Source organism: Aethalodelphis obliquidens, unplaced genomic scaffold (genome assembly GCF_003676395.1).
Source record: "Aethalodelphis obliquidens isolate GAN/ISIS:26980383/991018 unplaced genomic scaffold, ASM367639v1 scaffold32, whole genome shotgun sequence".
Lineage (NCBI taxonomy): Eukaryota > Metazoa > Chordata > Mammalia > Artiodactyla > Delphinidae > Aethalodelphis > Aethalodelphis obliquidens.
The window spans coordinates 5,490,126-5,503,432 of record NW_020837976.1 but is presented as its reverse complement, the minus strand read 5'-3'; the positions used below and the strand labels follow the sequence as shown (position 1 = coordinate 5,503,432).

General features: G+C 33.8%; 1 protein-coding gene across 4 annotated transcripts in view; it reads right to left on the bottom strand.

The window, feature by feature from the left end:
- TAF4B (TATA-box binding protein associated factor 4b) overlaps positions 1-13,307 on the bottom strand; it is a 131,657-nt gene that overhangs the window by 90,830 nt on the left and 27,520 nt on the right. For all 4 annotated transcript variants that reach the window (XR_003437259.1, XM_027127653.1, XM_027127651.1 and 1 more), the window contains 2 exons: positions 8,222-8,354; positions 7,456-7,558 (listed from right to left, as the gene is read on the bottom strand). Coding sequence is in view for 3 of the 4 variants with exons in the window: in XM_027127653.1 (XP_026983454.1) it covers positions 7,456-7,558; positions 8,222-8,354 (236 nt within the window). In the remaining variant the exon portion in view is untranslated. The remainder of the gene's footprint in view (positions 1-7,455; positions 7,559-8,221; positions 8,355-13,307) is intronic.

Below are 13,307 nucleotides of genomic sequence, written 5' to 3'. Positions count from 1 at the left end.
AGTTATCCAGTAGATCTACCTAAGATAATTAATAGAAGTGGCTACACTAAACAACATACTTCTAATGTAGACAAAACAGCTTATACTGGAAGAAGATACCATCAGGACTTTCATAGGTAGAGAGGAGAAGTCAACCCTGGCTTCAAAGCTTCAAAGGTCAGGCTGACTCTCTTGTTAGGGATTAATGCAGCTTATGACCTTAAGTTGAAGCCAATGCTCATTTACCATTCTGAAAATCCTAAACTTAGGGTTCAGAATCCAGCAAAGAAAAGTACCCTAAGTCTTAGTTGAAATACCTGAGGTACTACATCCTATAGTCAGGGAGAACCAAAGGGACATGGAGTCTTGGAAAGATTACAGCCTAGATTTGAATTCAGTTACTGACTAGATGAAGGCAATCTGCTCCTCTCCTGCCAACCAGCAAACTGGATAAATTCTCTTTCTGGAGGTAATTAATCCAAAACTCCTATAATTATTTTTTACACATATTTGACACTGACTCAAAAATTACTAAGTTCATACCAAGAAATAGGACGAAAAAGCCAAATAACAGAAACAGACTTACAGACAACCTGGATGTTGGGAATATTAGGTATGAACTTTAATATAACTATGACTAATTGTTCAAGAATGCAGAGGATAATTCCAATAGAGAACAAAAATCTATTAAAAAAGAAATGGAGGTGTGGTTTCTGGTAATGACAGAATAGCTTAATTAATCATTACAAAATCAACATACAACTTTTTAAAAAGGCAACCACTTTAAAAAATGGGAAAAAGGCAACCAGAAACTAGAGAGAAGTCAACCCTTGAAATATGGTAACAACGATGGGTAAAATTTGTGAGTTTATGTCTTTTGGCCTGAAAGCACTCTCCAGCCTGTGCAGCCGTATTCTTGGTGTCAGAGGACAGATTTCAGTTTTGAAAGAGCACTTGGACAATTAGGGAAGATACACCAGATACTGCTTACCAGATACTGCTCTGTGTAAGGCTCCACAGAGCAGTAATCCCTCAAATCTGCATATAAATCTGACCTAATCATTGACGGATGGAAGAACTACATATGCCCCAGGGGACACCCCAGCAGCCTAACAAAAACAGTAATAGGAAGGTCAAAGAATTGAGTGAATATTTCAGCTGCTACTCAACCTAAGAAAGACTAAGTTTGGAATTTAAGAACAGTCAAGTTAAACTAAAATAAAGTCTACTAAATTAAAAATCAGTCTTCAGGAACATAACTGAATCCAGAGTCAATAATTATGTGAAAAAACAGAAAGTCACTGAATGTTCTGAACACAATGAAAACTTATAAGACGTATGAAAAACTGGAAATGGGACCTGGTGTTAAAAAAAAAAAGTTGGCAGAAATGAGCCAAATGTTGCAATTAGCAGACAAAGATTTTTAAGGAAGCATACAAATATGCTGACAGATTTAAAGGAGCATAAAGATCAAAGAAAATAACAGAGCCTTGGTATATGCAGGAAAATATCAAAGTCTAATGCATATATAATTGGATTCATAAAAGGACAGGAGAGATAATGGTATGAATATATATAATGATATGAATGAAAACTGACTTTTCATCAGAAACAATGGAGACCAGAAAACAATGGAATAACATCTTTAAGTCTTCACAGTAAAGAAGACTGGGTCAGCCTACAATTTCTAATTGCGGAAAAAAAAAAAACCAAAAAAAAAAAAAAACCTTCCCTTCTAAAGGGAAGGTAAACAAAAATAGTTCTCAGGAAAAGGAAAACAGAAGAGTTGTCACCAGAATTACAGACCAAGAAATGCTATAGGAAGCTCTTTAGCTGAAGGGAAAAAATACCACTGAAAACTGAACTCTACAGAAGAAAAAGAAGAGCACTGGGAATGTTTTAAAGAAAAGAAAGAATATTTTAAGGAAAAAAAAAAAGGACTTTAAAGCTAAAATCATAACACTGTGGATACACACATACATTTATAATGCATGCTGATGTAACACATATGAAAATAAAAATATATAGCACAGAAGAAGAGAGTGAGGTAAATGGACTTATATTGTTGCAAAGTTCACATATTTTATGTGTGGTACTATATTAACTCCAAATAGAGTGTATACTAAAAATACATGTTATAGCATATTGTAATCCCTGTTGATCAAAAACAAAAAAATGCAGATATAGATAAGAAGCCAACAGAGGAATTAAAATGAAATATAAAATAATAATCACTTACCCTAAAAGACAAAAAACAAATGAATAAAATAGCAAAATATTAACCTAAAGAAACAACTGTTGAATTTCATAAGAAAACTCAACCTAGTTATATGCAATGTATAAAGGACACTCTTTAAATACAAAGACACATGTAGGTTGAAAAAAAGGAAGGAAAAAGATAGAATATGCAAACAGTAACAAAGCTGAAGTGTTTATATTCAGCAGATAAAATACACAGCAATACAAGAAATATTTTCAAATAAAGAAGGACATGTGGGGACTTCCCTGGTGGTCCAGTGGTTAAGACTCTGTGCTTCCACTACAGGGGCCCCGGGTTTCATCCCTGGTCCGGGAGCTAAGATCCTACATGCCACGCAGCATGGTCAAAAATTTTTTTAAATAATAATAAAATAAATAAATAAAATTTTTAAAAATAATAAAAAAGGACATGTAATTATGATAAAAGGGCCAATTTATTAGAAAAATGTAACAAATATAAATATGTGTATACCTAATAACAGAGCTTCAAATAATTAATGTAAAAACTGGCAGAACTAAAGGAAAAAATAAATCTATAAGCACAGTTGGAGATTTAATACCCACTCTCAGTAACTGATGGAACTAGTCCAAAAAAAGAAAGCCAGGAAATAGATATAAACACTACTAGCTACCTTCACCAGAATGGCACATACAAAAAACTACTCCCCCAAACTGAGTAATACATTTTTTCCAAGGGCATATGAGATATTCATCAAGTTTGACCACAATAAAGAGTCTCAAATTTAGTAAGATTGATATTTTACAGTGTATATTCTCTGATCAGGACAAAATTACGTTAGAAAAAAATGAATAAAATCTCTAGAGAAGCCCCAAGTATTTGTACTATTAAATAAAAGGAAAAGGAGAAAATATTTTGACATGAATAAAAATGAAAATGAAACACTATAATTGGCTGGATGCTAACTCAGTACTTAGAGAAGCAACTAAAGAAGCAACTTAGAGAAGCAACTAAAACCCAACACAAGGAAAAGAAAGGCATATTTTTTATAAGTCAATAAAATAGACAAAAGATGAACAGATAAAAACAATAAAATCGGGCTTCCCTGGTGGCACAGTGGTTAAGAATCCGCCTGCCAATGCAGGGGATACGGGTTCAAGCCCTGGTCAGGGAAGATCCCACATGCCGGTGAGCAACTAAGCCTGTGCACCACAACTACTGAGCCTGCACTCTAGAGCCTGGGTGCCACAACTACTGAGCCCACATGCCACAACTACTGAAGCCCATGTGCTTAGAGCCTGTGCTCCATAACAAGAGAAGCCACCGCAATGAGAAGCCTGTGCACCCCAAAAAAGAGTAGTCCCTGCGTGCCGCAACTAGAGAAAGCCTGTGTGCAGCAACAAAGACCCAGTGCAGCCAAAATAAATTAAAAAAAAAGTAAAATCAAAAGTTAACTTTCTAAAAACACTAAACAAAACTGAAAGAAACATATCAATGAAAAGAGAGAGTATTACTACAAATCTTACAGATATTAAAAGGATAAGGGAATAAAATGAACAGCTATATGCCCGAAAAAGTCAACAACTAAGATAAAATACACAAAATCCTTTAAAAAAAAAAAAAAAAAGCAAGATACTATGTTACCCTAAAGAATCTACAAATATTAAAAGGAAAAGAAAGTAGTAGCACAGTTTCATTTCAACAAATTTAAAAGATAAAATGTACAAAAACCTTAAAAAATGCAACTTTCTGAAATTGACATTAAGATGACAGAGAATATCATTTATAGATGAAACTGACTTTCTTATCAAAACCTTCCCCCGGGGAACTTCCCTGGTGGTGCAGTGGATAACACTCCATGCTCCCAATGCACAGGGCCTGGGTTAGATACCTGGTCAGGGAACTAGATCCCACATGCATGCCGCAACTAAGAGTTTGCATGACTCAACTAAGGAGCCCACAAGCCACAACTAAGGAGCCCACCTGCCGCAACTAAGACCCAGAGCAAACAAATAAATAAAAAAACAAAAAAACCCAAAACCTTCCCCCCAAAGAAAACAAAAGACCTATTTAGTTTCAAGGGTAAATTCATTCGTATATTTAAGGAAGAAATAATTTCTACTCAAAGGTTTAAAATAAAGGAGAGGGAAAAACATCATACAACACATTTTTGAGACCAGCATAACCACATACCAAAATCTGGCAAAGACACCATAAGAACAGAAAACTATACACCAGTATCCCTAAAGAACATACATATAAAACCCTTAAAATATTAATCAAATCAAATGCAGCAATATATAAAAAGGATAATAATACTTCAGGAATACTAACATTCAAACTATTTTTTTAAAAATCAGTGTAATTCAGAATACATTGTATTATTTAAAAAATGAATGACCATCTTAAATAGATGAAGAAAAAGTGCATGACAAAATCACTCAATTTAAAAATGGGCAAAATATTTGAACAGACATTTCACAAAAGGAGCTACACAAATGGCCAATAAGGACAGGAAAATACACTCAGCATCTTGATCAACATGGGTTTGAACTGCACGGGTCCACTCATACACAGATTTTTTTCAGTAAATACACACAGTAGTAGATGATCTGGAGCTGGTTGAATCTGAGGATGCAGAACCACAGATATGCTGGGCAGACTATAGAACTTGAGCATCTGCAATGGGTCCTAAAACCAATCCCACTGCAGATACTGAAGAATGAGGGTACAGCTAAATACCAACTACAATGGTTAAAACTTTTAAAACTGCAGTTTATCAATTGTTAGCAAGGATATGGAACAAATTCTCATACTTTGCGGGTAGGACTGTAAATGGTACAACCACAAAGGAAAACAGTTTGGCAGTTTCTTATAAAGTTAAACATACACCTACTAAATGATTCAGCATTTTCATTCATATCTTTATGTAAGTAAAGGGAAAACTTATGTCCATACAAAGACTTGGATACAGGTGTTCCTAGCAGCTTTATTCATAATAGCCCAAAACTGGAAACAACCCGCATGTCCACCAATGGATAAAGAGACAATTCAGTACAAACAAATGCAGTAGACCCATACAGTGGAATACTATTCAGCAATGAAAAGGAACAAATTCCTAATACATGCAACAACACTGCATGTATATCAAACACATTATGCTGAGCAAAGGAAACCAAACATAAGAATACAAATTATATGATTCTATTGATTTGAAACCCCAGGAAAGACAAATCTACAATGATAAGAAGCCAATCAGTGGCTGCCTAAGGTATAATAGGGGGACTGGCTGGGAAGTCTCACAAAGGAGGCTTCTGAGGTATTGAAAGTATTCTATGTATCTTGACTGAGGTACTGGGTACATGAATTTAGCCTTTTGTCAAAACTCACTGCACTGGAAGACAATGATGACGTCCTAGGTCACCATCTTCCAACATTTACTCCCCAAAACAATACAGAACAACAAAAACCACAGCCTCAGCATAACTTGAAGACAAAAAATACCCAAACTTCAAAACAAGAATAAGTGAAAAAGGAAAACAATTCACAGTGCATACTTTCTTGTCCTATTGCGACCAATTTCCCAACCCACTCACCCCCACCTCAAAGGCTTTGGGTAAAAGAAGACTGAATAAAAACTGCAGAAGAGAGACCAGAGAACTAGTGGCAGGCATAAGGATGAAATAATGGTTGTCCTGGTAGATCAAAGTATGGACTACATTCAATTAATTTCATCCAAACAAGAGATGACTAGGAAAACTTCAGAGAACAGACTGAAGGTGAGCATTTTAATATAAAAGTAGAACTACAACTAAAATATAGGTGGGGATGAGGAAGGAGGACTAATGTACAAATATTTATATATTGTGACAAATAATGCAACTAAAAATGGGAGAAGATACAGAAAAAAGAAAATAGAATATCCACACACTGATTTTTACGTAATCAACTGGTAGAAATTAAAGAATATCAATCCAAGGACAAACATAAGACTGTAAAACTTCTAGAACAAAGCATAGAAGAAAATCTTTGAAACCTTGGGTTACACAAACATTTCTTAGACAAAACATGAAAAGCATAACCTATAAGAGAAAAAAACTAATGAACTAGACTTCAGCAAAATTAAAAACTTTTGCTCTGTGAAAGACACTGGTAAAAGAATGATAAAACACACCACAAAGAAAATACTTCCTAATCACTATGTGACAAAGGACTTGGATCTTGAATATACAATGAACTCTAAAAACTCAATCATAAGAAAAAAAACAACTCAAAGGAAAAATGGGCAAAAGATCTGAATACACACTTCACCAAAGAAGATAGTATAAGGATAGCAAATAAGCATAAGAACAGATGCTCAACATCTTAAGTCATTAGGAAAGTGCAAATTAAAATGACAATAATAACAACCACTGTACACTTATTGGAATAGTAAAAATCAAAAGCATTGGCAATAACAAGTACTGACAGAGTTGGAGTGCAACTGGAACTCTCATCACTGCTGGTGGGAATGCAAAGTAAACAAAGTAAACAACTTTGGTAGTTTCTTAAACAGTAAAACACATACTTACCTAATGATCCAGCAATAATACTCTTAGATATTTACTACAGAGAAATCAAACCTATGGTCACATAAAAATCTGTATGTAAATGTTTATAGCAACTTTATATAGAATCATTAAAAAACTGGGAACAACAACAAAAAAAAAAACAACTGGGAACATCCTAATGTCCATCAACAGGAAAACGGATAAACAAATTTACATTCAGACAATGAATGCTGCTCACCAGTACAAAAGAACAATCTTCTAATAATCAAAATGATGTAGATAAATCTCAAAAAAATGCTGAGTGAAAAAAGTCAAATGCAACAGAGTAGATAATGTAATTTTCCATTTATGTAAAGTTCAAGAATGGACAAAAATGATCTATGGTGATGGACATAAGAACAGTGGCTGCCAAAGGCAAGGGTTGGAAGTCATTGATATGAAAGGAGCATAGAGATGATGGATATGTTCAGCATCTTGGTCTGAATCATGATTACACAGGCATATGTTCGTCAAAATTCATTGAGCTCTACATTTAAGATTTGTGCACTTTACTGCTTATAAATTATACTCAATAAAGTACTGTTAGCTTTTTAAAAAGGCATCATTAAATTTATTTTATATAAGTATTATTCTGTCATCCCTTTCCTGTTTTTTAAAAAATATTAATTTCTTAAACCAGACCAAGTTTTAACTATTTAATTTCTTTACCTGAAGGATGCTGTTCCATTCTCTTTTATTTTGCTTTTCTGAATAGATGACTGAAGTGACAGAACTTTATTTCCTGGCAGGGTAATTTGCTTTAGAATGGAAGCTATAAAATCAAAAGAAGAAAGAAAAGGTAAAATTTTAAAAAAGCAATCACACTACATTAGGAAAAATTCAGGACAAGTTATTTTTAATGCATACAGAACAATCAAAGAAAATTTCAAGCTGCCCTAGAACTATGTTTAAATTCAAACATGACAATGAATTTATTCCCTGCACAAGAAATCATAAAATTAAGACCTCTCCCATTTCTTTTTATATGATCCTCAAATTGGCTAGAGAATTACCAGCATTAGAAAAATATTATGCAGAAAAGGTGACAGAAACATGTTAATAATATATCCTTTATATTGGTAGATTTAAAAAGTACATAAAACCTCTTTTATTTGTAAGACTGACTTCCAAACGTAGGGAAAGAAGCACATTTTAAAAAGAAATAAGACAATAGCAAATTTTATAAGTTAAAAAAAGTACTTTATTTACTAGTAGATTGTTTTATCTAGTTACAAAACACCATGAGTGGTGCTTCTTTAATCTAAAACAACATACACCCTTAAAAAGTGGCTATGTACAAAGAATATAATAAAGTTATCTTTCAGTCTTCTCTCACAGGTCTCAACTTAAAAGAAATCTCTCTTCTCTTAACAGTGCAAAAGAAAAGTACGGAAACCCATCATGTTCCAAACCCAAGGGATGAGCCAGAGTCTACCTTGAGGAAACTGACTGGTAGGTACTGCAGTGCCCACTGTCACCTTCTGTCCAGATTTCTGGATGGTCAATGCTGAGGAATGGGAAAGTGTGGTCACTTGTTTTGCAAGGCCTCCTGAAGGCTGCTGGACTACCTGAAACAATGAGAATTATTAATACAGTCATTCAACTAGACCTGCTTTAGGAAAGAACAAGCTTTCAATTGTAACAATAGAACAAATGATTAGGCTCACCTAACTAAATATACCTTTATCGTAGCATCACAAGAAAGCCTACTTAAAATTTAAATTTGTATGTAGCAAAATTATCTTACTCAAAAGTGAAAAACATGACTATCTCACACTATAATTTTCAGAGTGTAATTCAAATTTATATTCTGCTAAATTTAAATCTCCAAATAGACCCTATTTTCATCTTTTAACTTAACACAGAAAATTTCAAACACATACAAAAGCAGAGGGAACAATAAAATGAAACCACCTATACCATTATTACCCAGCTTCAACTATGATTAATTCTTGACCAATTTTATTTCATCTATATCCTTACCCACTTCTCCCCACTCTCAATTATTTTAAAGCAAATCCCAGATATATCTTTTTATCCATAAATATCTCAAAATATACCTCTAGAAGATGATGACTTTCAATTGGTTGTTTTTTTAAAAGTATCTGAAAGATAACAATGCTACAGGCATTCTCCAAGATAACAGTTCAAGAAATCCAGAGGGTGAGGGTTGGGGATAAAGGAAGAGAAATTAAAGTAATAGCAGGGCCTTGTTTTTAGCTTCAAAGAAGAAAAAACAGAATAGCAGAGTTTCATTTTTTCACTTCAAAGAAAAAAAACAGTCACCATGTATTTGAGCCAGCTATTGAGACCGAAATATTTATAAGTCCTCAAACTCATATATGGCTAATATAAATGATCTAGGAGGTAGACTTCATAATGGAATTCTGGAGGTATAATTTATTCTATACTCTAATTTTTTGTAAATAAAATTGTCTAGTGCATATTACTAAACAAAAGTAACTTACAAGAAATCCAAAATGTCCCAATAAATAATCTTATAGGAACCAATGTTCCTAGAGAAAAAATACAAGTTGGAATAATTCAATTGCCATGATTCTATGAGAACAGACTCTTGAAAGAGAGAAACAACTCTTGAAAACAATGATATATTTCAGTTGAGATCATACTTATGTATTGTAAAGTCCTAGGAAACATATTTAAATTCCATAAAGTAATACACATTCAGAGTCCCATTTATGCATTCAGATTGAAACTCAAAAGAAAACAGAAACACTCCTAACAATTCTGGCATACCTCCCTATTGTTCATATTTCCTTCCTTGATATCTTTTATTTGGTATTCTTTTCAGTATTTTAATTACAAAAGATAGTAATAAAATGTTATTAGAAATTTGCTTATGAGTTAGTCTTCATACCATTTTTGATGGGTACTCAAAAATATTAAAAAAAAGTAACAGCCTAGAGACCAGCCCCTGAAGTGGAAGGAGGCTCTATGCCTCCTGGGGTCCTGCCAGGAGGGGTGGGGGCATGGAGGCCAGAAGACCCCAGCGTCAGCGTGTGGCCCTAGCACAGAACAAGCTGGGGAAGGCAAGCCTTGGTGCCTGCAGGAGGGTTCCCAGGCCAGGGATGTGTGTGGCTCAGCCTACAGCCCACTCCAGGGCAAGTTCATGCAGGGAGCAGGAGGCAAATGTGGCAACTGATTTAATAATCCTGGATACCCATCATTCCTCATCCTAATGAGGATGTACCAATGAGGATGTATGCTACCAAGTGCACCTAATACACTTGGGATCACATGTGCAGTATATTCCTGCACACTTGCTGAGCAAAATAAAATACAATGAGAAAGTATAAAACAATTCAGTAGTCTTCTTTCAAAGAAAGTACCATTTTTAGACCACAATATTAGGCATCTTATGGACACTGAAATTAGACAGATGGAAATTGGCCCAAAGATGATACATCTGCTCCTACTTGGCAAGCAAAACAAAGAGCTATTATATTTTTAAAAACATGTCCTTTATTTACTTTCCCTGCAAGAAAACCACTAGAAAAGAAGAAGAGTAAATAGTACATACCTTAGCTTTTTCTCTTGACAAGTCAAGTTCTGATGTTTTACTAGGATGTTAATTTAATGTTCTATAGTTTATAGAAACTGCAGGTCTAGAGCTACACAATATTCTTCAGGTGACAACTATTTTTTTTTACATTAATTATGATTTTTACACTAACTATGATCTGGAATATCTGACATGGAACTGTTCTTAAATTCCATAAGGAAAGGAAGCAAACAAACAAAAGTACAGATTAAACTAGTAGATGAAAACACCCTTCACACTCTGCTTTCTCTATATTTCGACCCCACCAACTCCTCTGTTCATAAATACACAGCAATCAAATACTTAGCTCTAAATAACTCAAGCAGTACATGCACACAAAGTTACTAAAGGGTAATACCTCCTCTAATTTTTATACAGTATTCAATATGTGATTACTGGCACACACTCACTGAGGTTGAGTTCTAGACAACATAGGGCCCCAAATGAACAAAAACTGTAGTATAAAAAGTCAGGAAATAGGGAATCCCTGGTGGTCCAGTGGTTAGGACTCTGTGCTTTCACTGCCGAGGGCCTGGGTTCAATCCCTGGTCGGGGAACTAAGACCTCGCAAGCTGCGCAGCATGGTCCCCCCCGGCCCCGCAAAAAAAAGTCAGGAAATACATGTTAATTGCCACTATTTCTTAGGAACAGCCAATGTGTGGTTCTTGTGCCACTACTCAAATTCTGGGACAAGCATACATCACTAAATACCACCATTTCTATATACCCACATGCAGCCTTAGAATCTTTCTTAACACAGAGGTCCAGTAAAATCCTATAATGAGAGTTGAAATGTATTTGCCATGCCCAATCTAGATTAAAATTCAACCTTGGCAACCTCAGAATATGCTGTTTTTTCAAAGGGCCTTCTAACCACTTTTTAAAATTTGCCCAAATGAATTCTTAATTATATTACCAGCTTTTATAGAAATCAGTAAATGCTGCTTCAAATCGAGAACCTATAAATTTCTGTTAAAAAAGTTAAATGTGCTTATTTGTATGATGATTTATATGAACTTTAACAACAAGCAAAACTAATCTGTGGTAGTCATTGCTTCTCGAGGTACACAGGTGGGGACTGACTGGGAAGGGACAAAAGGGAACTAACTGCAAGGTGATGGTAACACTCCATATCTTGAAAGGGTTTGAGTTACACAGAGGTAAGCATTGTCAAAACTTATCCAATGTTACATTTAAAATTTGTGTACATCACTGAATATAAATTTTAGTTAAAAGGAAGAAAAGAGTAAACAAATATTGATTGGTAGTTAATGATATGCATGCATTAAAATTAATGTTTAATTTTTTTAGGAAGAAACCTTTGAAATGTATCAAAAATTAAGATTGATGGGTGGATAAATCAAGTATAGTAACTGTAAATAGTGGAATCTAGGTGGTTGGTATATGGGTGTTCACTATAAACTTCAACTTTGCTATGTTTGGAAATTTTCATAATAAAACATTTTCTTGAATAAGGCAAAAATAAGACAACATACACACTGTAAATATTGTCTCTAAATAGTCTATTTTCCATAAATTCTAATGTATCCTCACCAAACTAAAACCTAAAAAAAATATATTCTTCAATTAAATTTAAATGAACTGGCATTAATCAACCTATATATTAAGACTACTATATGAACCCTGACTAAATTATAGTCCATGAAGATTTTTCGACGCAACTCCTGATTATATATGGAAAATAAAGGGGAGTAGGCCTTACTTGGATTCAGCCTCTTTACCAAATCTTTCATTAGTCCTATTTGACAATCAACAACTGAATTCTACCTCTCCTGTCACTCTTAACAGCATGCTAAGAAGAAAGAAAAAAAAGACAAACTGATTACTTAAGTCTGGATCGCAGTAGATCAGTCCCATATGAAACTGACAGTGAACTACTTGACCCAATAAAACAATAATCCTTGTTTTGTTTCCCACTCAATTTTAATTTCAACTTCTTTAACAAAAATAGTGGCCACCAGCACACTCAGAGACTGAAATTTATACCTTGAAAATGTTTCTCCTTCTTCAGTGAGAAGTGAAGTCAGAGACAATCAGCAGAGTTAAGCCTCACAGAGCATTTCATATAAAAATGTGTATTCTGAAATTCTTTAATGATTCCCTACTTCAAAATAATTAGGTACGAGACAAAAATATGATGCAACAACAACAAATTTTTTCTAATATTCTGGGTCAATTTATTTTAGGAGATCAGTTTTACTTCGATGAAACTGAAAATTACATTAATAATATACTGATAATTAGTTGTTTTTCTCTTATATCCACAGTAATAGTTGGAGAATGATTGTTGAACGTACTTGGCCATTTACTTATCAAATGTCTACAATTCTGTTAAGAAAGAAATGCACGTAATAGTCACCTGGGGAAATATATATCTGAAATAAGGAAAATATCTATGATAATACTACAACTTCCTGCCCTATCTCCAAATAAAAAATTTTTTAAAAGATTTTACACACACACACACACACACACACACACACACACGATTACTAAGAGTAACAGTATTCAGTTTACTCTCTAAAACTATACACCTTTTTCTAAAAACAGAAACCCAGAATTTTGAATTTCCTTTCTCATTCATGATTTTTGTTCACACATGTGGATTTGAGAAGCTTATTAATTTTTTGTGTTAAAATTAGTTATTAAAATTTATCAAAATTTAATTTAAAAAATGATGAGACATTAAAATTTAGCTCTTTTAAATTAAATTAACTTTTCTAATTACATTTAAACTGAATTACTATGACAATGTTTAATTTAAATTAAATTTAGCTTTTGCTCAATTATGTGTAAAATAATTTTTTCACCAATATCGTAAGGAAAATTTTAAGCATCAAAACTCCTGAAAGCTTCTACTTATTATCTATCCACCACTGGTAGATTCTAATCCAATTCATCCACTCTCTTTCATTAACTTTTTAAAAAAGGTAAAAAT